This window comes from Periplaneta americana, chromosome 17 (assembly GCF_040183065.1).
Source record: "Periplaneta americana isolate PAMFEO1 chromosome 17, P.americana_PAMFEO1_priV1, whole genome shotgun sequence".
Taxonomy (NCBI): Eukaryota; Metazoa; Arthropoda; class Insecta; order Blattodea; family Blattidae; genus Periplaneta; species Periplaneta americana.
Window position 1 is genome coordinate 94,671,779 of NC_091133.1, and position 26,072 is coordinate 94,697,850.

Sequence of the window (26,072 nt, forward strand, 5' to 3'; positions counted from 1 at the left end):
TTTTGCTGACACCTGTCTTATTAGATGCAGAACTCATCACTAAAATTTTCCATATCATAGACAACTTATTATTTTATTTTACATATCTATTGGTTTTTAAAACATTCACAAATTTATGATAATAAAATTAGACTCCTAATAAAATCTTGTTTCATTTAAGGTTACGTAACATTAACTTATAATAATTTTAATCTCTTATTGGATTTTTAAGTAAACAGCACATTATTTATACTGTAGTTCACCGTAGTGCATGAATGCTTCACAATCAATCTTACAAATTTTAAATCAATAAGATTCTTGTACAATTCAGCATTTATATTACAACACTGTAGTTTCCTTATATTTGAATGCAGCCCCGTATTTGGGTAGTGCTAGGCCCATGGTCCCAAAGTTTTGCTCCCCCCATCATCTAACTAATGCAAATCTTTGGCAGTAAAAAAAAAAAGAAGGTGGTATGTAACAACAATTTGATAATTATGTACTTTTATATAAAGCAGGCAGAGTAGCATGTGAACATTTATTACCATCTTCATTGTTCTATATACACTTCTAACACTTTTATAATCATTGATTAACTTTATAACTTCTTTACAGTGTTAATTTTATAGGAAAGACTTTTTACAATGAAGAATAACACTTTGCAACTAGTCAGCCAGGTAAAAAGTTAATACTGGAAAGAAGTTGTAAATTTAACCAGTGATTTATTTCCAGCTCGATTTTTTTCTCAAAATTTTATTGCTCCTACGAATTTGCCGTCCTGGGCTTGGGCTGATGTGGCTCATGCATAAATCCGGGCCTGCTTGTATATCTTTTTAACGAAGTAGTTAAGAAAGAAAACACAAAAAGAAAACAAACCAAAAAAAATTGAAAGAAGTGAAGATAAAGAAAAGAATAAAGTAAACCAAAATTTGAAATAGAGACACTAGAAACAAAATTCTTAGACATTGATGCATAATTTAATTTTTTTATAAACTTAGGGCCGTATTCATAGACATTTTTAGCGCGGGTTTCCGGTGGATGATCAGCGTTTTTCGTTTTCATAAACCAGTGTTAGCGATAGGATATGATTTGAATTCTGTACAAGTAACCAGTGGATAGCCGGGGCTAGCTTAGTACGCTCATAGCACGTGCTGCGAAATGTCTATAAATAGCACCCTTAATGTTTATTTATTGGTAAATCAAATTAACTCAAAGACTGTCTTGATTGATCTATTGTAATAGTTAATGTATCACAGATTTTTTCATAATAAAATTGCTGAACAAAATTTTTATGTATACAATACTGGTAGGTAGTTGAAAAGTGAAAGAGATATTATTTTTTAATACATTCAAATGGAAAACGGTAAAATCATATTAAATTTTATATTGTACAAAAAATAATAATAATTTTCGTCCTGGTATTTGGGAATAAGGTGCTTAGGAAAATATTTGGGTCTAAGAAGGGATGAAGCTACAGGAGAATGAAGAATGTAACACAATGCAGAACTGCATGCATTTTATTCTTCACCTGACATAATTAGGAACATTAAATCTGAGATGGGCAAGGCACATACCATGTATGAGCGACTCTAGAAATGCATATAGAGTGTTAGTTGGGAGGCCGGAAGGAGTAAGACCTTTGGGGAGTCCGAGACGTAGATGGGAGGATAATATAAAAATGGATTTGAGGGAGGTGGGATATGTTGGTAGAGACTGGATTAATCTTGCTCAGGATAGAGACCGATGGCGGACTTATGTGAGGGCGGCAATGAACCTCCGGGTTCCTTAAAAGCCATAAGTAAGTAATAAAATTATACTATGGATTTTTTGTTAAAATTATTTAAAAATGTAAACTTATTTACTGTTATATTGATTTCTTTTATTTCAGTTCATTTATTGCATTCCATAGATCTTACGTCAGCATTGAAGCTTTAATGTGTGGAATAAGTCAAAAGTTATACAGAAATGTTTTTTTGAAGTTGGTTATTTAACTACGCTGTATTTAAGAAGTATGAAATCTTAGTACCATATTCAGTGCATCTAGTATCATGACGTACATGATAAAATGCTTTGCTTTATTTATCATCCTGATTACTGGCCCTTTTTCTACATTTCGATCATTCTTCATTGATTTAATTTCTATAATCTCAGAATATTATCTGACAGAAAACAATGTGCAAGATCTAAGAATTTAATAAAAAAAATGAAACATCCTGCTTTCTGTCGTGATGGAAGAAGCACAATTTTAATATAATTATGGGTAAGTAAATTATACATTTCATCACGCTAATAAAGCTTTTGTATGGAATGTTAAATGAAATTACATGTAAATAAAGTACACCAACAAGGTCAATGCATATGAAATACCTAATCCTCTAGAATATCTATCTGTTTTATATCTAGAACCCTAGCTTCCCAATTTTAAGACCATTCATATGTAGTAATGTACTGCCTAACAGCCATATCTAAGGGACACTGATTTCATAAAGAAATGGTAAACATCAGCATTTTTCTCTGAATGCTTCGACTGATGCTTGATATGTTCTTCTTTATATGTAGATGACTGACATTGAGCATTTTTCCCAAGTAGCTTGCTTCGTATTCCTTCCCCTCACTTTGTTTTCGCTCTAAATCTTAAGTTGCTCTCAATGTGCATGCTATTATTTGTAGTTTTATGGTATTTTGAGTGCATGATATTGTATAATATTTTGTTTTCAATATGCCACGTTATTACGAGGGGGATCCAGGAAATAACGACCGTTTTGTTGTAATAATTAAAAAAAATATATTTATTTGAAAAAACAAAGTCTGTTACATAACTGAAGCTTCCTTTACTTCTCTACATAATCACCACCTACATTTAAACATTTGTCGTATCTGTTCACTAGCTTTAGAATTTCCGTGTTATACTCCTCTGCCGCCAGTTCATTAAGCCAGGTGTTCACTGTCTTCTTCAACTCTTCATCACTTCCAAAACGCGTACCACCCAGAAAGTCTTTCAGCTTAGTGAAAAGGTGAAAATCGCTAGGAGCAAGGTCTGGACTATAGGGCGGATGATCAAAGATTTCCCAACCGAATTGATCCAGCAATTCTCGAGTTGAAGCAGCAGTGTGCGGGCGGGCGTTGTCGTGAAGAAGCACAATTCCTCTCGAAAGCATTCCTCGCCTCTTGTTTTGGATGGCTTGCCGTAGTTTTCGTAAAGTCTCACAATAACGATTTGCATTGATCGTAGTGCCTTTTGGCATGAAATCCAGCAAAACAACATCTTTGCGATCCCAAAAGACAGTAGCCATGACTTTTTGTGTTGAGAGAGTCTGTTTGAATTTTCTCGGTTTCTTGGGTGATGAGGGATGATGCCACTGACGTGATTGGCGCTTGGTCTCTGGGGTGTTGTGAGACACCCAGGTCTCATCACCAGTCACAATTTGATCAAGAAAGGCGTCTCCATCTGTGTGATATCGTATCAAGAATGTCAATGCTGAGGCCATTCTCTGAGTTTTGTGTTGGTCACTCAGTTGCCGTGGAACCCATCGTGCACAGATTTTGTGGTAGCCAAGATGTTGCGACACAATTTCACCAAGCAAAGAACGAGAAATGTCAGGAAAGGCAATATGCAATTCGTCGAATGATGTGCGCCTTTCTTGAAAGATTCTGTCGTTCACTTTAGTCTTCAGGTCTTCTGTGATGAGTGATGGGCGTCCGGGTCGAGTTTCATCTTGGACATTTGTTCGCCCATTGTTGAACATTTCGCACCATTTTCTCACATTTCTTTCATTCATTACAGTATCACCATACACTTCTTTCAATTGCCGGTAAATTTCTGCAGGTTTCAAATGTCGGGCATTCAAAAATCGAATCACACTCCTCACCTCACAGTCGGCGGGATTATCAATCACGTCGTTCATTTTGAAGTAACACAAAATGCACAATGGCGACTTGTTGCAACCAGTACTCACAACATTATGAGAACACATGTTAAGGAAGCCAGTTGACCTTCAAACAAGGAAGGGGAGTCAGCTGTGCGGCGGGTATGGGCAAACGGTCGTTATTTCCTGGATCCCCCTCGTATATACAGCAATAATATGTGACTTATACATAAGTTTTGTTTGTATTTTACCCTTTTACTCTTGTCTATTTTAAACAGGAATATTCAGCTCTAGTTGACAAAAAAATCATTGTTATTTATAATTTTCTGTTTCAAATGTATTTACAACTGCAGTGCCGGTTCCTCGGGGGAGGGAAGGGAGGAACGTCCTCCTCACATTTTTCTTCTTTTGAAAGTAAATACCAAATAAAATATATGCCTTGAAATTCAAGGAAGATTCGATAATATTTAAGTTCACAGCTATAAGAAAACCTCTGTTGATCGATGCGCGCTCATGCACTGCTAGAAAACTGTGAGAAAGATGCGAGATTGTTTGTGTGGAGGAAAGTCAATCCATTCCTCCTTTACTACAGTTAACACACATAGACAACAGCGCACTAGCGGCCAGAGAAAGAAGCAGAGTTTTAAAGCGAGTAAATGAACGGAGAAGAAGGAGATCCTCCTCTGAATCAGCGCATGGGCGGGAAATAGAAACCGACTGGTCGTGCAGCGAGCTCGCTACCGCTGCCATCTAACGATCTTGCATTCAACCAGACTAACACACATCTAGGAGGAGGCACAATAAAAACAGTTTTAACGCAACACTATGAAAGACACCATATAAACTTTTTTTAAAATTGTGAATCTAAAATATTATTCATTGCACTTTATATAGGCTACTATTCATGGTTTGAAACTTTCAAGGATATTTGAAAGTTAAAGTCGGGTATATATAAGACAAAGAGGAAGCAGTTCTACTTTAGTATCGCAGATCTTTTTGGCCCCTGAAATTAACTTCCATTCATTGTGTACTAGACAGGGCAACAGTCAAGTTGTCAGTTTTGTACAAATATATTTGAAATTGAAAGTAGGTACCCCAAACTACATTATTTCTAACATAAAAAATTGGCCACTGGCAACTTTGAACAATAATGGTAGTATGACTTTACAAGAACTGATATTCTTCAAAAGCATGTGATACTGAACTTGTAAAATGTACATGTGGCAACACAGACCACGTGGGTGGGTGCAGTGTTCTCACTTTCCTCAGATTATTTCCCATTCCCATTTCCAAGGTTCCGATTACGTGTTAGTAGCTATAGTCTCTTCCAACACGTTTGATGCTGTAGTGTGCTCGAAAAATGCTGCGAGGTTAATTTCCTTGTAATTGTTAATTTGTGCAATTATTCAACAATGAATGGAAATGAAAACATTTTGGAAAATTTAGGAAACTCAGTTTACAAGAACAGATTATTGCTATACAGAAGGGAAGGCCAACCCCAACACTACCTGGTCTTACATGTATGCATGTAGGCTAATTTGTAGCATGTTTCATTCAAGTAGGTGTCATTTCGTCCTGTTACCTTCTTTCCTCCTCTTAAGAAATACGCAGGAGCCGCCACTGCACAACTGGATTAAGTTCATGATTTATAATAGAACAAGTTTGAACATGCTCAATACATACTGTATTCAGATGAGTGTTGAAGATATGTTGTGTTTGTGTTTAAGTGTGTTTATATATTCCAATATACCGTGGGTAAACTACAACACAGAGTGAAGAACTGAAGAATGTTCCTTGACAACGCCACTTTATCATGCTTTTATTGTACATGTTTCTACCAAAATAATCACTGTTTTATACTCAAATATGTAAAATGTCATAAATAATCATTGTTTTACTATAATATGTAAAATATCATAAATAATTACTATTTTATTCAAATACCGGTATGTAAAATGTCATAAATAATATCTGTTTTACTCAAATTTGTAAAATGTCATAAATAATCACTGTTTTACTAAATTCGTAAAAATTTCTCACATAAGTTAAATTATTCGGGAATAAATTCTTTCAGTTATCAGCCTCTCAATGAAATTTAAAACTTTGTTTGTGCGGATTTTACCACTTTTCTCCTAAACTATTACCCAAGGGATACATTACGCTATAATAAGTGGGCCTACATTTCAGCAAGTTATGTGCAGTGAGTGTACCAGCAATTTTTTTACATGAACAGATGTTAAATTATATTTCCAGTGAATATTTGTCAGACTTTATTATAAAGAGTAAAAGCATTTTCCTATTGTGAATGCAATAATAATGATCTGTCATAAATAATCATTGTTTTACTGAAATATGTAAAATATCATAAATAATCACTATTTTACTCAAATATGTAAAATGTCATAAATAATCTCTGCTTTACTCAAATTTGTAAAATGTCATAAACAGGGAACGGATTTATATGGACTAAAAATATATGAAATATGTAAATATATATGTAGTTATTTTTACCAAAATATGGAATTAAATATGGATTTTTACCAAAATATGGAATTAAATATGGACTTAAAATTATTAAAAAATGACTATGTACGTTAAATATTGGTACATTTTAATCAAACTAAACAAAAAATATAATGGACGTACCTTATCTTCCAATGTAGTTTCAACAAAACACAATTTTTATTGTCTGTTACCATAACAATAGGTTACAAACATTTCTTTCAAGTGCTGAAAAGTGAATCTTCTTCTATTGTCTCTGAGGATAGATTTATACTGACTAAAAGAGCGTTCGACGTCACAAGAAGTAACTGGTACATAATTCAATTTCACAATGTCTGCTGGGGATAAGTCCAAGTTAATCTTCACTGTTGATTCACCACTCATCACAGCAACAACCTTTTGTAGTTCTTCATATCCAGGGTTTTTTGAAAGTACAGTGTCCACCTTAGCTCTTACTGCATCTGCAACTTTACCTCTACCACGATTCAGTTGTTCCACAGTACTATTTATAATTTCAAAACTTTCAGATAGTGAAAGGTGCCTATTTTGGAGACTTTTGAGCGTTTTTATGATGCATGAAAATGTATGCTGAATGTGAGCTAAGTCATTCTTCACACTTATGTCACAGGTAACTGTTTTCGCAGTATCAATTGAGACTGCATCTTCAGAGTCCAATGCAAGGAGAACATTGTTAATAGAGTCTATATGTTCGGCATAATATTCAACTGCTTCTAGCCATGTACCCCATCTAGTTAAAATTGGCTTTGGTGGCAATGGAATTTCAGGGTACATTTCTTTCAACACGTTAACTCTACTGGGAGCTTTGAGAAATACTTTTTTCACTGATGAAATCAACAAATCTACTTTAGGGAAATTGTCTCTGACCACTTCTGCCACACGATGAAATGCATGCGCCACACAAGTAAAATGAGTCAATTTAGGATATACAACAGATAATGCTTGTCCAGCTTTGACCATATAAGGGGCAGCATCGCTAATAAAGAATAACACATTATCGTACATAATACCCTTTGGCCACAGGATACCCATAGCTTCGTTGAACAGTTTAACTATAGTTTTGTTATTGCACTTTTCTAGAACATCACAATGTAAAAGAATTCGTTCAGAATATTGTTCACTTAACAAACCGATAACTACATTACCAACAAGTCTACCTTCTTTGTCGGGAGTCTCATCAATGGAAACCCAAATTGAACTATCTTTAATTTCATCTCTTATCTTCTGTATTGTCTCATCGTAGATGGATGGAGCATACGTCTTCCTAAGTGTTGACTCATCCGGGATTGTATGTTGAGTATATTTTTCAAGGAATTCCCTGAAGACCTTATTCTTTAGTTTGTAGAGAGGAATATCAGCAGAGATGAGAGAACGGCACAGGTCGATGTTAAACTCAGATCTTACATTCGATGTTGTTGGTTGTGTTAAAAACAATTGTCTCTGCTTGGAATTTAGTTGTTTGTTGGCCTGATGTTTACTAGTTGTAATGTGTTGTTGCACCAGGAACTTTTGTGTAGATGATACTGCACACTGACACAAATTACAAAATAATATTTTATTGTCAGTTGATAAACCATCTTCTTTAAATTCTGAAATGTAACATGTTAGTTTTGATTTTAAATTGACTGAATGACGTACTTTTGGCATATTTACCGTCTTTATAGTATGATTTACAAAACTGAACCTATGTGTACTCTGACTGGCATTTAACTGTTGAGCTGCACAACTGAAGTCTGTTAAAAATTTTAAATTAAATTAATACAGTTTTGTAACTTACTTTCCCATTGTTGATAGGACTGCTAATTTTCAAATAACTCTGATGTTAAAGGGATTACTGAACATGTGTTTAAATCTCTATTGTTGAAATGTATTTTTAAAAGTTAATGGAATTTTGTTTTGTTTTATTGTTAAACCTAATATAATATGGACTGTTTTATATGAAATATGGAAAATATATGGAAATTAACGAAAATATGTACTAAACTCTAAAATATGGAAAAATATGGAAAATAAAAGTAGGATTTTTCAACCCTACACATTGTGAAACATAAAGATAATGCAAAATATAAATTATATTAGCTTTATAAGTAAATATGTATTTACATATAAATCCTTTCCCTGGTCATAAATATTCACTGTTTTACTAAATTCGTAAAAATTTCTCACATAAATTATTCGTGAATAAATTCTTTAAGTTATCAGCTTCTTAATTAAATTTAAAACTTTGTTTGTACGGATTTTACCACTTTTCTCCTAAACTATTACCCATGGGATGCATTACGCTATAATAAGTAGGTCTACATTTCAGCAAGTTATGTGCAGTGAGTGTACCAGCAATTGTTTTACATGAACAGATATTAAATTATATTTCCAGTTAATATTTGTCAGACTTTATTATAAAGAGTAAAAGCATTTTCCTATTGTGAATGCAATCATAATGACCTGACAAATTTTTTTTCCTTATTAACAGCATGCACCCAATTCTACACTGCATGTATATGTAAAGTATGACGGTGGATGTGTGTAGCATGATAAATAATATATTATATAAAAATATAAAATGACAAATTACCTACCAGTACCTAATTTATATGCCCTTCATGAAAGAGATTCTCATATCTGAAAAATTTTTAATTTTTTAATATGTAATATATTAAAAATTGCCCACAATAATATTAGTTTCCCATACAGTTCATGAACTATATCTTACCTAAATTAAATATCTATTTTTCATTGAAATGTCATGCAATATACAATGACAGAATCTTAGTTATGGCTAATTTTTAACCTCAAATTACAATACGTACTTACTTACTTACTTACTTACTTACTTACTTACTTACTTACTTACTTACTGGCTTTTAAAGAACCCGGAGGTTCATTGCCGCCCTCACATAAGCCTGCCATTGGTCCCTGTCCTGAGCAAGATTAATCCATTCTTTATCATCATATCCCACCTCCCTCAAATCCATTTTAATATTATCTTCCCACCTACGTCTCGGCCTCCCTAAAGGTCTTTTTCCCTCCGGTCTCCCAACTAACACTCTATATGCATTTCTGGATTCGCCCATACGTGCTACATGCCCTGCCCATCTCAAACGTCTGGATTTAATGTTCCTAATTATGTCAGGTAAAGAATACAATACAATACAATACGTACTAGCTGTAAAAATTAAATGTTATGAAATATTAAAGAGTTCATTGCGGAGAAAATTTTGCTATGCAGTATACTAGGGAATAAAAAAAGTCTGCATACGCATTAGGCCCAAATGTGCATTCATTAAACTTTATTTTAAGTAAATTATGTAGATAAAATGATATATCATTTAAAATAATATGAATAAGATCAAGAAAAAATGTTTTTCCATAACAAATAATTAAACATAATATACTTATATCTATGAAAAAGTGAGAATTGGAAGTAGTGACATTCGATAATTGAAGTGTCGGCTGGAACAACGTTGTAAGTTACAAAATTTTCATTTGGTGTGTTTCCTTATAATAATGTTGTGTGTCACGTTACTTTGCTATACTCCTTGGCTTACATGCAGTAACTTACATGAAATTTGTCCACTCAAAAGTTTGCTACCCTATAAGAACAACGTTGTACGCGTACACATTTTTGCAGCTCCTGTAAATTTTACCAAATGTAACTTATAACGTTGTTCCAGCCGACACTTCAATTGTTCTTAAACTTCCTTAGAACAACTATAGGTACAACAAACTTCAGAGTTCAACAAGATGATGAACATGATAATGATCATGAGATAATCATAATCACCAAATCACGAGCTTTTTTCACAGGATATTGTTCAACATAAGTTGATAGTTCTCTTTTCATACAAATGTGTCCAAACGTTAATGATTGTGTTACTATGTATGTTGAAATATTCGTTATAGTGTAATCAGTCATTGCTATTTACATATGTCCACTGTATCCTCCCTTGACAGACACTGAAAGAGTTTCCTGAGGAGCTCAGAGGTGATGTTTCTATGCATCTTCATCGCGAGATTCTCCAGCTACCCATATTTGAAGCTGCATCACAAGGCTGTCTCAAACTTCTGTCACTGCACATCCGCAGCAATTTCTGCGCACCTGGCGAGTACCTCATCCACAAAGGAGATGCTCTTCAGTACATCTACTACCTCTGCAACGGGTCTATGGAGGTTGTACAAAACAGTATGGTGGTGGCTATTTTGGGTATGTTTCTTCATTAAGTCGCTTTGTAGCCAATGAATTCATCTATTAATACCAGTGACATTTAGCCAAGAGTTGTCACAGTTCATAATTTTCCTTTATTTATAAATACTACACAGTCACTCTTATTAAACTTTATGCTCGACCATGCCGAAATGTAGTAATTATACGCCTGGTTGCAGTCCTTCAATGCATGTTGTTAAAGTACACCTATTCATTAAAGTTCAGGTTTTCGATTATTCTCGGATATGCAATCGAAAGACAATGAGGAAAACGTCACGGAGGCTGGAAATCCAATACTGTCGCAGAAGGTTATGTTCTGTTACTATAATAATTAGCGCTAATTGTAAATAATATTCAAATAAATTCAATTTGTCATCTCATTTTTCAATTCTAAATCAATTTCCAGGTTATATCAAAATTAGTTCATGTTACATTACATCAAGGTCAGTGACATTATTGTTCCTCGGAAAAAATCAATACTTTCGCGTCTACGCACATCTCACAATTTACGAGCGATGCACAAGGTCACTTCCACTCTTAAGTTAGATACGATTAAAATGAATACAGTACTTCTGAATAATTTCAAGTTAGAAATATGGTCGAGCATAAAAAGTCGTATGAAACTTGCCCATAATGGTAATTAAGATGCTCGTATGAAAATTATGAAACTCGCTTGCGCTCGTTTCATAAACAAACATACTCGCGTCTTAATTACTATCATTATAGGCTCGTTGCATAATGTACTATTCTATTACTTATAAAATGTGTTTCATTTACCGTATTTACTCGCGCAATAGACGCCGTCGCATAATGTACGCACCCTAATTTTTTACAGTAATATGTAGGGGAAAAAATCCACGCATAAATTTTACGCATTACATTTTTAATTGCTACCAGTAGTAATAAACAATCGTAATGTTGGATGCACTTCTCATGTTTAAATTTTTTAAGCAAAGAGTTGCAGTAGAGGATGACAGTGATGCTGAAACCAGTACCGATAGTGAATAAGATAAAAATAGTGGTAGTATTACCCTCACAAGCATATCTAGTTTTTTTTTACTTGTATTCAGTTTTAGGTTATACTGGTCTACATTTTTTATTCATTTCGTATGTTACGCACCTTATCATTATTACCGCTCATAAATATTTGATATATGGATGCTCTCAAAGTCGTACACTCGATCATTTTCAATATTACTCGAATGTCCAATGTCGAAACCAGCAGTGATTATCACATGGGTTGTGATTTTTCCTCGAATATAATACGCACCCTGGATGTTTAATCCAAAAATTAGGAAAAAAATGCGGCTATTACGCGAGTAAATACATTATTATTGCTTGAATATAAATAAACAATTTTATTACTAGCAGTGCAAAATGCATGTTGACATCGCAAATAGTTTTCATTTTATACAACATTGAAAGTGCCTATTTCTTTTATAGTAACTCTGTACGGTACACTAGGCTTGATGTCGACTAATCAATTAATATTGATTGTATAAAAATTAGCTAACTTACCCATAACAACTGTTAGGTTGCGAAATTAAAGCTTGAATAAAAGATTATCGAAAAGTTGAGGAACCTTTGAGTACGTAATACTCACACAGCTGGTGAAGTGCATTGAATACAAGGTCTTATCTCGCATGTCACGTGACAGCATAAGCATTCCACGGAGGATAACAACTCAACTACTGTCTCTAAGTACGCACTGTTGTTACTTAATGTAATATTCTTACAGTTAGTACGATCAGGTAATTTTTTATACCGTATTTGTCCATCTGTTGTGGAAATCTGTGTGCGTAGTTTGAGGGGAAAGCTTCGACATGAGCTCATTAAGAGTTCCCTTGTAAGTAAAAAAATTCAGATATGTGCTTTAAAATAGGAATTAATATCCATATGGCAACCTGTACAATTATGTGTAATAATAATAATAATAATAATAATAATAATAATAATAATAATAATAATAATAATTCTTTATTTATACTGGCAGAGTTAAGGCCATAGGGCCTTCTCTTACACTCTACCAGGTCACAAAGTATACAAGCAGTTAAAATGTAACAAAAAGTTAAAGAACAGAATACTAACATATTACAAAAAATAATAATAATAGCATAATAAAATCGACACTAAACAACATGAAAATAATTACCATAATAGAAAAAAAAAAGTAAAATACATTGGAATATAGTGAAAGCAACTCATTTAGTACAAATCGTTAATATGGAAAAACATAAGGAAGAATATAACAAAATGGAAAGTAATAAAATAATAATAAAAAAGAAAAGAAATACGAAAATTAAATAAAATTCACGATAAAAAGGCTATGATAATAAATTCATCGGATGATAAAGAGAACAAAAAGGGGAAAGGAAGGAAAAATAAATATATAGCCTATATTTTTTACAAAACTATGGCAGAGAAAAGGGCTTATAACTGAAAGGAATCTAATTCAAAAAGTGCAATTTTAATTTATTTTTGAAACTAGACAATGTCCGACAGTCTCTGACATGTTGTGGTAGAGAGTTCCAGAGATGAGCTGCAGAGACGGTGAAAGATGAAGAGTAGAAGGATGTTCTGTGTTTAGGAATGGAGAGTGCGATATGGTGTTGTGAGCGAGTATCTATTTCGTGATATGAGGACAAATGTTGAAAACGAGAAGCTAGGTAGCTAGGGTTAGAGGTTTGAAGAATATTGAAGAGTAAAGTGAGAGAGTGAATAGTTCTTCGCTCTTGGAGACTGACCCAGGGCAGCATATTTATTGAAGGTGTGCTACAGTCAGATCTACGGACGTTGTAAATAAATCGAATGCATGCATTATGAACACGCTGTAGTCTGTCTCTCAGTCTCATGTTAAGGTCAGTGTAGAGAGTGTCACAGTAATCAAAATGAGGCATCAAGAGCGACTGCACTAAATTCTTCTTGAGAAGCAACGGAAGGAAATTTCGAATTCTTTTTAATGTGTGAATTTTCATAAAAATTATTATATATATATATATATATATATATATATATATATATATATATATCAAATGATAAAATATTTCTCATTGTAATACAGCAGAACTGGCAAGTATTAACTTACAAACGGAAGAATTTAAAAATAAGTTGTGTAACAACGAAAATAAACAAATAGTATTGTAATGTCATTCAAAGATTAGAAGATATAGGCACTGTATTTGTCGAAAATAGTCTACAATCACAAGCAAAGGCATGATGTAAATAAATCCCACAGTCCACCGCTGTGGAGTAATGGTAACATGTCTGACTGTGAAAAGAGTGGTCCTGGGTTCAAATCCTGGTTGGGGTTTTTACCGGGGTTTTCCCTCAACCAACTGAAGCAGAATTGCGGGGTAACTTTCGGCTTTGGACCTCGGACTCATTTCACCATCATTAATTTACATATCATCATCATCCATGCCCTTACCGCATTCTGGGACAGATATACCACATACTGGTTTTATATTCATATAATTTTTAATATAAGCATATAATATTTCAAACTGCATACTGGGACAGATATGGCACACAGTCAAGAATTGGACTTGACAATATGTAACATCAGTTGAGAAAGAAAAAACTACTTAAGTTATTTGAATATTAAACCTGTGTGTGCAAGACTAACCCATGCGGTAAGGGGTTAAATTCATTGTGCGATGTGCAGTACCTGTAGAAGAACGTGGCCATTCGGCTACAAATATCATTCACAGAACAGGAGTGGTAAGCACAATAATCCTCAGGTTACAGTGTAAGCCTTCTGGTTCCTTCTCTGCAAAAGAGAGAAAAAAATAAATCCCACACTGCAAATAATTTATCAGAACGTGTCATAATTTTAGTTTATTCTTTTCTTATGAAATAACAAGCAGTACAGTGAAATGAGGATGATGAAATAGAAATTCTGTGGTTTAATGATAAAAGGCAATTGTTAAATTTTGACGTAAATGAGATTTTGCAATATGTTGTGCATCCCGATGGTATCTTTATTGTGGTAAAAGATGACATGCTCTGTTACTTTTCCCTCTAACCCTTTGTTATGAAACATGATTACTATCATTTTACGTCTCATTCAAACTTTAAATGCTTGCTCCTGAAAAACTGTAAGAATGGCATACCATTTTGCCTCTGAGCCACAGAATTGTAAAACTAATTTGCTTCTGTGAACATTTGTTTGCACACGCATAACAGACATATTTTAATGAATTTAAATACTATTATAGTCACAATCATGCCATGGTATGAAAGAAAAATTGCACAACCTCGAGAGCGGGAATCGAACCTCCGACTTCCTGTTCTCCGGTCAGGCGCTCTACCACTGAGCTATCGAGTTCGTCTCACGCCAAAGGCTTGGAATTATCCTTTCATACTGGCGACTCTGTTATAGAGTACTGTCCATAGCGTCTGATCTAATCAGCACTGCTTATGGTTGTGAAGAAACTTTTTACAAATGTAATCTTCATCTTACGATGTTTGGTGACGTATATACGTCCGACCGACGTATATGTCACATCAACGGACGTATATACGTCACCAAACATCGTAAGATGAAGATTAGATTAAACAGATTTTACTATTCCTTTAAGAAAGAAGAACAGTATCTACTGGCATGTGATATGGTCCTTTAGTGATGAATTTTCTGTGTCGTTTGCAGTAGAACTTCGAGATCACAAAGGGAGAAAGGAAGAGTAGAAATAATTGTTAAAATAATTAATTTCTCTGGAGAAAACATGCTTCCTTTGGTACAAATTCTACTGTTCCATTTGTCAATTTGTTATATAATACGGAAAGATTAATTTATAATTTGAGAGCGCCAGATTCGAAACATTTATGACGAAATGTATAAAAAAACTTTTTAACGCCTTTTAAAGAGTTTTTATTCTGCAAATAAGTTTCCATTAGAAAGATGTTTAATGTTGTGCTGAACCATTGCATTAGAAGGCAGACACTAACATATAGTCGTCTGCTTCACTGCTAGAGGAAGAGACTTATGTGCCAATAACTAATTGCGTCAATGTATGTTGTACGTACTAGCTCTCAAATTATAAATTGATCTCTATGACCAGAAATCACGAATTGCCGGATTTGATTTAGACTAAATTGCCTTTATGTTTTTATTTATTTCAAATCATTTTATTTAATTTTTACTAAATATTATTAGATTTAAGGTACATCAATGTCTACTAAATTGATTTTCAGTACTGAATATGTAGGATTACAAATACGTGACAAAATGAGAGGCAGAAGATTATCATGAAGACAGGCATTAATGACTAAAATAATGTGAACTCATATTCTCAATTTGTTGATAACGGAGAAAAATTCGCTCTGGTGCCGAGGATCAAACCCGGGACCCCCAGTTCTACGCTCTGGGTGCTCTACCATTGAGCTATGCCAAGGCTCAATCCACAGCACTGGATCGAATCTTCCTCCTTTGGTTTTTTTCCCTTTGTGGCCTTACTCTATGTTTGACATATATTATGTCATCATACAAGGAGAGCAGTAGCGCACTCATATGAGTGACTTGTGTGGCCGGGACTCCACAGTTTATTTGCACTGTTAGACGAATAATCATATAAAGGTTATTAATTATTTAGTCCTAAAGAATGGACCTTGTATGATGACATAATATATGTCGAACATGGAGTAAGGCCACAATGGAAAACAAAGGAAAAAGATTTGATCTGGTGTTTTGGATTGATCCTCAAAGTAGCTGAATGATAGAGCACCTATTGTGTAGAATTGGGGGTCCCGGATTCGATTCTCGGCGCCGGAGCGAATTTTTCTCCATCATCAACAAATATAACTATAACAGATAATTCTGTAGGACCAAAAAAATAATAATTGTTACATCGTATTCTCAAGTTAAATTCTACAATGTTTGTAAAGCAATATATGAGCAAAATACAGGGCGATTCACGAGGATTTACCATCCTTTACGGAGCTTATTTCCGAAGACATTCTGAGCAAAAAATGTCATATAAACATGGGTCCTATTCTCAATATTTACAGAGTTACATTTCATTATTGGAACGCATGATCTTGGCCAGTGTGCAGTCAGCAGCCAGTGCGAGCGCTATGGAAATCAAAGATAGCCGTATGCAGTTACATAGAGTGCCGTTCACAAGCGTGCGGCCAAGTGTACTCAAGTGGACGGCGACATTTTTTTAAATGTGTTGTAGTCCACACCTGTGGAGTAACGGTTAGAGCGTCTAGCCGCGAAACCAGGTGGCCGGGGTTCGATTCCCGATCGGGGCAAGTTACCTGGTTGAGGTTTTTTCCGGGGTTTTCCCTCAACCCAATATGAGCAAATGCTGGGTAACTTCCGGTGTTGGACCCCGGACTCATTTCACCGGCATTATCACCTTCATCTCATTCAGACACTAAATAACCTAGATGTTGATAAAGTGTCGTAAAATAACCTACTTAAAAAAAAAGTGTTGTAAACTCTCCAAGACTGTAAATTAGGATGCAAAATTGAACTGCAAATAATTAAGTCGGTGGAAGTGGTGTGATTTGTAATAATTGTTGTGATAAGTACGTATGAATAATGTAATTTCCTAGTTAAAAATAGAAAAAATATCTGTACGAAGCAACTAACGAGTTCACAGCACATTTTTAGCTTCATAATACTTGCCAATTAAAGAAATGATACTTCTGAATGGTTCATTCTCTATTTGTATTATTCTTTTACCTTCAAACTAAAGAAAAAGCTACCTATTTTACAAACAACTTTAAATTAGTGTAACTCTAAAAATATTGAGAATAGGAACTATGTTTATATGACATTTTTTGCTCAAAATGTCTTCGGAAATAAGTTCCGTAAAGGACGGTAAATCCTCGTGAATCACCCTGTACTGTATGAGCCCATAACTCTTCCAAAAACTTAAATTATCAAATTCAAGAGGGATGATACCTCATGTCATAGTTTTCTTCTCATTAGGATTTCGGATATATAAGGTATATTATGAACGATATTTCTGTTTGATGTTACAGGGAAAGGTGATCTGTTTGGTTGTGACATAAGTATGTACCTGCAACCCTCTGGAAATGGGGGTGTCAGTGGTGGAGTTGGAGGAGGTGGCGGTGGTGGCAGTTCCGATGTTGTGATCAAGTCGAGCTGTGATGTGAAGGCACTCACTTACTGTGATCTCAAGTGTATCAATATGCAAGGCTTAGTGGATGTGTTGAGACTGTATCCAGAATATCAGCAGGAATTTGCGAATGACATTCAGCATGACCTTACATATAACCTCCGAGAGGGGTACGAGGCTGAGGTAATAATCAAGTGCCGGTATCAGAAATCACATATTTAACTAGTAAAAAGTTTTGCTTTCCTTTGCAGTGAACTACAGCAGATCGATTATCATTGATATGCCAACAATAATAATGATACAACAATGATGAAAAGAGCAACTTTCTATTGGTACTGATACGTTTTATGCACTTCATAATTTAATTTATATAGCAAGTATCCACAAGCCAGTATACCTCATCATTTCTTAAGATAGAACCATGACTTGAAACTTCAAAATTCTTGTAGCAATAATAATAAAACCATTAGTGTATGTGCGTGAGTGCGTGCGTGCAATGGCAAGGGTCTTTAATCTTTTGGTATTCACCCTGACTCTATGAGAATGGCTTATGGATGTCACTATTGCCGAGAAACATAGACAACTTAATTCGTCAGAGACTATCCAGAGTTCACCCAAGCGATAGATCTAAATTACACTTGTAATGAATGATGATGATGATGATGATGATGATTAGGGTTGCCAACCCTCCCATATTTCCTGGGATCTCCCATATTTGGCCCTAATTTTTAACAGTCTCCCAGTAGATTTGACTCTAAAAGGGTTAATCGAGTGACATGGAGTGAAAAGTGACTAACCCACAGATTTAAAACCACTGTTGTTTTACCTCTGGAATTTCGGTCAAAGATTTAAATTGCTAAATAGTTTTTAAATTTTCAAGGTATTAAGTTCTATAGAAATTATATTCGAAATTTTTTTTTAAGTCGGTTCAGTCTCTGAATAAAATATACTTACTTACTTACTTACTTACTTACTGGCTTTTAAGGAACCCGGAGGTTCATTGCCGCCCTCACATAAGCCCGCCATCGGTCCCTATCCTGAGCAAGATTAATCCAGTCTCTACCATCATATCCAACCTCCCTCAAATCCATTTTAATATTATCCTCCCATCTACGTCTCGGCCTCCCCAAAGGTCTTTTCCCCTCTGGCCTCCCAACTAACACTCTATATGCATTTCTGGATTCGCCCATACGTGCTACATACCCTGCCCATCTCAAACGTCTGGATTTAATGTTCCTAATTATGTCAGGTGAAGGATGCAATGCGTGCAGCTCTGCGTTGTGTAACTTTCTCCATTCTCCTGTAACTTCATCCCTCTTAGCCCCAAATATTTTCCGAAGAACCTTTCTGAATAAAATGTATGGAAGCAAAATTAAAGTTTTGTTCGCAGTTAAGAATTTTTTATTTATTTATTGAACATCACATGATTGGAACTTTTCCTAAAAAAAAAAATGACATTAAAAAAATTGTCAAAAATAAATACGGAGAGCAGGACAAACCCTCAAAATACGTACGTCTGGCAACCCTTATTTTGTCATACAGCTAACGTTCTATCTTTTCTGAGGGATGGAAGTAAAATATATAGCAAGTAAATATAAGAAATATTGTTCATTATGACGAATTTATTTTCATTACTACTGTCACGGAATGAAAGTGTCACGTAACTATGAATATATTCTATTGAAATACTGTCATCAGTAAATCAAAAGCATTTATTATGTAAGGAAAGTTCTGTTACTTACATATTTGATATCTGCTTTGTGAAAAATGAAAATTTTTATTTATAAACTTATTAAAAATTATTTCTATAGCTCATATCAATGTCTTCATCTTGATTCTTCCTATAACTAAAATATGAATTTGAAAAATTATTATGGTGGCTACAGTCAATGTTTATTATAAGAGAATAGTTTATTTAAAGCATTAAGTTTTGAAGAATACAAATAATGTTGTTGCCGTTTCTCTAAAATATTATTAGCCTCTCCTCTTTTTTATTAAATAAAATGTCATTAATTGTGTTGCAGCAAGAGTCAGAAATGAACGGAGTTCCTTCTCTCACACTTCCGTCCATCAGTGAAGATGACGAAAACATACCTGAAGAAGGGGAAACTTCTCCCTTATCTCCACCAAACCGGTCACCTTTACATGCCACGAACAGCCCTCGACATGCGAAGTTTAATCCAAGGTAATAAATCAATACACAAAAGAATTTCTATTCCACTCATAAAAAATAATTTTGTTGTGTTACAGAATTGCATGAAGTATGAAACTAGTATTTCTTATGGAATCGTCAAATTAATACTTCTTACAGTAGAATATATGCCCCTTATAACCTACCCTGTTCAACATCTACTTGGAGGATTTAGTGAAGAACTGTTTCAGGACATGGGAGGAGTGATAGTAGGAGGAACAAGAATAAAGTGCGTAAGATTTGCTGATGATATGATGTTGTTAACAGAAGAGAAGATGATACTAAGGGATATACTACTGGAAGTAATTGACAACTGTGAGCAGTGTGGGATGAAGATAAATGCCAACAAGACGAAGACCATGGTCAGAGAAAGAAAAGTAAAGAAGGTAAACTTGCGAATTATGAGACAGTAGTGCAAGTGGACAGCTTCAAATACTTGGGGTGTACTATAAGCAGTAACATGAGCTGCTATCAAGAAGTCAAAGGAGGATAATAATGGCAAAGGAAGCTTTTAATATAAAAAGGAGCATTTTCTGCAGACCTCTGGAAAAAGAACTAAGGAAGAGACATTACGACGGAGTGAAGAGAAGCGACTAGAAGCAATTGAAATGTGACTATGGAGAAGAATGGGGCATGTGAAATGGACAGACAGAATAAGAAATGAAGCTGTGTTGGAATGAGTGGGTAAAGAAAGAATAATGCTGAAACTGATCAGGAAGAGAAAAAGGAATTGGCTGGGTCACTGGCTGAGAAGTACCATAACTGCCTATTGACATGTACTGAAAGGAATGGTAAACAGGAGAAAATTTCGGGGCAGAAGAAGATATAAAATAATAAACGACTTAAGATATATGGATCATAAGTGGAGACTAAGAGTAAGGCAGACAATAGGATAGACTGAAGAAAGCTGGGTTTGCAGTGAAAGACCTGCCCTTGGGCAGAACACTATGAATGAGTGGATGAATAAATGAACAATAGAAGAAGTGGATTCCAAAGTGTCCTAAGTTTTTTTTTTTTTTTAACTTGTTCTATTCACATTTTAATTTATCCTTTTCAAGCCTGTATATAACTGTGAACTGTGTTAGTTTATTTAACAGATCCTCCTAAGTACTGACTTAGATCCATTGGGGAAAAAAAATGTACAGGCACTAGGAGTATCAAATTTGTTTTATCGGGTTTTCCCCCCCCCCCTAATTTGTCATTTTGACTTAGGCCAGTTCGAATTCTATCTCTTCAATTTGGTTCATTGTAAGTATAATGCGGTTCCTTAGAAATTTCGATACCAGTAATTACTATTCACCATCTTTCCTTATTACTCTACAAGACGAGAAACAATATGGTGACCTTCTCATTTAGAACTCAGGTGCAGTACTCGTTACTTTTACTGTAGGCCTATCTCAAGAACAATTCACTTTACATTAATTATCTCTTGGCTAATTTGTATTGATAAGATGTAGAGTCTTGAGCTGTTAGTTTTTGGTAGCAAAAAAAAAAAAAATTGAAAATCATGAAGATGGATAGCCTTATAAGCTTAGAGACCAACACCAGATATACGTTCACTGCCTTCATGCTGTTGCTGTAGATAACAATTATTAACGTATGTGATCTGCTTCGATCTCCAAAGGAATAAGAATTTCATCTGCAGTCAGGGTGACCATATGTGAAAATATCTTTGGAGAACAAAATAATGAAAAAAGGAGTTCATTTTATTCAAAAGGAGGACAATGGGTATTTTCACAGTACTCGCATGTGATGACACTGTTTTGTAAACTTAAAGTGTTACTGTACTTCCATAGGCTTACTGTTCAGCTGATAATATTGTATAATACATAATATTAATTCTCAAAGTAAACGAAAACAATAATATTAAATATTGTCCTTGTTATGAGCATTACATGTGATAAATGTAACTTATGGACAAAATTACCAACGGAAATAAAAAGAGCTACTTTTCTGGAAATGCTATCTCAACCCAAATAGATAAAAAAATATATATATTTTTTTTTCGTAAAGAACAGGAAACAGCTAGTGTTATAAAGAGTTAAATTTTCAATAGTCATAAATTTTTATAATGCCGGACATTTTGTTATATTTTTAAATGTCTGGAGGACAAATCTTAAAGAGGAGATCATATCCTCCGAAAGCTGGACGCCTGGTTACAAGTCTGCAGTCTCTCTAAAGTTCTGGTAATTCTTTTGTCTCCAAGCTTAAATAAAGAAGGTAAATAAATAAACAAATTAATAATAATAATAATAATAATAATAATAATAATAATAATAATAATTATAATAATAGTATAAATTACCAAACGTGTTAGCTCAGACACTAACTTTAGGGACTTGTATTTGGAAGGTCCCGGGTTCAAATGCCAGGGCCAACCAACCTGATTGAGATTTTATTCAAACACATCACACAACATAAATAATACACTAATTCCAGGTTCGAATATTCACTAAAAATTTAAGTTCGTGCGATCTTCCTAATTGTATTGTATTGTATTTATTAACATTCTATGGTATTCATACATTGCTTTACAGCTAGAATATGGAACAAGTCAAAAAACTTAATACTATTATAAAGTCTTAATTTATAATCACAGTCTAGATGAAATATATACAGACGAGATTTACAATATAGTCTACTAGTACAACACATAGTTTTAGTATCAATTTCATGAAGTGTTATTGAATGTCATGAATTCACCTACAGAATAGAAGGCGTGAGAAATTAGGTACTTCTTTAATTTGGCCCTAAATAATCTTATGTTTTGAGTTTCATTTTTTATATCGATAGGGAGGCTATTAAAAATTTTTACTGCCATATAACGCACTCCTTTTTGATAGCACGACAGACTTGCCGATGGAGTATGAAAGTCATTTTTTTGACGTGTATTTATGCTATGAACTGTTGAATTAGTTACAAAGTTTTCACGATTACATACGAGGAAGACTATTAATGAAAAGATATACTGACAAGCCATAGGCATTATTTCTAGTTTTTTGAAAATAGTCCTACAAGATTCCCTAGATTTGGCACCTACTATTATTCTAATTACTCTTTTTTGTAATAGAAATATACTGTTACTATCTGTGGAATTTCCCCAGAATATTATTCCAAAACTCATCACCAAGTGGAAGTATGCAAAGTATATTGTTTTTAAGGTACTGATATTTACTATCTTTTGCATAGTTCTAATAGCAAAACAAGCTGAATTTAGTTTGAGGGTAATTTCTTTAATATGATTTTTCCAATTTAACACATTATCGATTTTTAAGCCAAGAAATTTGGTTGTTGTTGTTTCTAATAGGGATCTATTGTTAATTATTGCGCTAGAAATTTGCGAGGTTGAATTTGCACAGGATTTAAATTGAATTATGTTAGTTTTGTTACAATTTAATACCAATTTATTGACTGAGAACCAGTCGCATATTTTGATGAGAATTTCCTCTGTTGAAGATTGGAATGTGTCGGAGTTATTGGCTGTGATTACTATACTTGTGTCATCTGCAAATAATATGGGATGACCTACATCTTTTATTAGGGGGGCAAGATCATTTATAAACGCTAGAAAAAGTAGGGGACCTAATATTGATCCTTGAGGAATTCCATTATTAATAGTTCCCCATGTCGATGCAGATTTCATAGTTGTATTGATTTCAACTTTCTGTTCAACTGTTTTGTGGCAACACTGACGGTCCGAACATAACTAAATGAACTGTGAGGATTTTCTTTATTAAAACACAACATACATAATACATCAATTTTAGATTCTGAATATTCAATGAAAATGAAAATTCGTGTGAACTTCCTAGGTTCAAATATTCACTGAAAATGAAAGTTCGTGCGAACCGCCTAATGTGGCAAAACTGATGGCTCAGATTGTGGCAACGTGGCAGATACAATATTTTTTTAACCCAGCCAAAAGTGCCATTGTTTTGGTATTGCTGAGTATTTGGGTGCCTGTTACAAGGGATTTTACTGTAATAATAATAATAATAATAATAATAATAATAATAATAATAATAATAATAATAACAATAATATAGTAACAGTAATAATAATTATATTAATTATATAGTAATATTAATAATATAGTAATAATATAGATATTAATAATCTTGTAATAATAATTACAACAGTAGGTATGAGTAACTAAAATCATCGATACCGGTAATAAACATTTTGTATGGGGGGGAAGGGGTACTTCAACTAGTTGCATCAGACCTCATCGAGAATTTTGGTCACCAATTCCAATTGATAAAAGCATACTATATTTGAATTTTGGAAATGATATTCACTAAACCTTCTACAATAAATAAAACTGATGGCTTGTTTCACTTATTTTAAACATTGAAGATGAACGTTATTTTTCTCTTCAGACTGGAGGAATTGCGAGGTTATTCAGGACGACCTCGAAGTGGTGGCACAAGGGAGCGACAACGAAGCCTTTTACCCAGCAGCAACCAAAAGACAGGTTCATTGGAGGGGCTGAACCTGGAATTGCGTGGAGAGGTGGAGCAGACTCGCAGCAGCGTGGAGAGACTGGACACTCAAGTGTCGTCGTTACACCAAGATGTCGCAACACTCAGCCAAGAGGTAGGTACATAATAATCGCATGCACAAACACGGAAGTACATTAGGAATTTATCCATTACATTGCATCCTACAATGGTAAACATTATTTAAATACATGGGGGAGACTAAGATGATGGCAGAAAATGGGAAAGATTGGAGAATGCTGGGTTTGCAGTGAAATACCTGTCCTTGGGCAGAACACTATGAATGAATATTGTATTAAAATGTATGAGAATAATACATAGAATAGGACTTAAAATAGGTATTAAATTGACAAATTAACAAAAATTTGCGACGAGGAAGCCCTTTTTTTCCAACTTCATTTTCATTTGGCATTATTTGGAGAAGATTAACTCCATATGTAGATGAAATTATTGGGGATCATCAGTGTGGTTTTAGGTATGATAGACCGACTGTTGATCAGATTTTTTATATTCGACAGATATTGGAGAAAAAATGAGAGTATAAAGACACAGTACATCAGTTATTCATAGATTTCAAAAAGGCATATGACTCAGTTAAGAGAGAAGTTTTATATACTGTAATATTCTTATTGAATTTGTTGTCTGTTATTTTGTCTTTTCTGCTTTTATTATTAAGTTAGATTAATTGTAGGTTAGAAATTCATTGAAGTACCTATTTATTTAAGTTAAATGTTCTATAATACCAGTAATGAATTTTTGTATAATAGTATATCAGTATTTGTTTTTGTATTCGTAAATTAATTTTCACTTGTAATAATAATATTACGAATATTATTAAATAAATTAAATTAATAAAAAAATAATTAAAGATAAGTTATAAGTTGGGAGCGGATTTTTATGTGCTAAAAAGTTTTAATATATTTATTTTTTTATGTACTAAAAAGTACGAAAATATTTGCTAAAAATAAAAAACATTTTTTTTTTAAATATGACAAAAATACCTTACTTAGCTTGGAAAAAAAATGTTACTAGGTATTCACCAACCACACTTGAGTGCTAGTAGTTGGCCGAGAATTGCAGTGAACAACAAAGGTCATCTCCAAATTCTCCGTCACAAATGCATGCCAATTATCTCTGAACAACGACTTATACTGTGAAAACGGTCTTTCCACATCACAGGACATCAGACGTGAATATTTAAAGAGAGGAATGTCACAAACACAAACACCGTCAATTTCACCTACAGGCACATCCTCCAATACTTGAGCAACTTTACACACTTTTTTATATCTACTGTTTTTCCCAAACACATTCTGGAATTTGTCTCTTAGTACTTGTACTTCTGAAACTGGTAGAGAGTGCAGTTTAATTTTCACGGCACGCACCTCCCTGTTTCAGACAACAGGGTTTTGGATGTTTCGATTTTTTTTATGGTGTCACACAAAAAGCTTAGATTTGCTAATAGGAAAGCCAAATCGTTTTTTAAACAATCATCTTTCAGTATATCTTGAAGGATATCGATTGATGAAGCCCAATAACAGGGAATCACAACATGACGTATTGCCTTACTTGATGAACATGAGCAAGAGTTGAGAGATTTGTTTAAATTAAATAATGTTCATACCCGAGCTTTTATCTATTGTGTTTCACAAACAAAGTGTGGAATGAAATCATCTTCAGCAACAATAAACATTCCTAATTATGTGTTGCAAGATCTCTTCTCCTTGT

General features: G+C 34.0%; 1 protein-coding gene across 3 annotated transcripts in view; it reads left to right on the forward strand.

Moving 5' to 3' along the window:
* Positions 1 to 26,072, forward strand: part of Elk (Eag-like K[+] channel) — a 778,027-nt gene that overhangs the window by 747,889 nt on the left and 4,066 nt on the right. For all 3 annotated transcript variants that reach the window (XM_069817143.1, XM_069817142.1, XM_069817144.1), the window contains exons 12-15: positions 10,317 to 10,566; positions 17,557 to 17,837; positions 19,679 to 19,839; positions 24,225 to 24,441. In XM_069817143.1, coding sequence (XP_069673244.1) covers positions 10,317 to 10,566; positions 17,557 to 17,837; positions 19,679 to 19,839; positions 24,225 to 24,441 — 909 coding nt within the window. The remainder of the gene's footprint in view (positions 1 to 10,316; positions 10,567 to 17,556; positions 17,838 to 19,678; positions 19,840 to 24,224; positions 24,442 to 26,072) is intronic.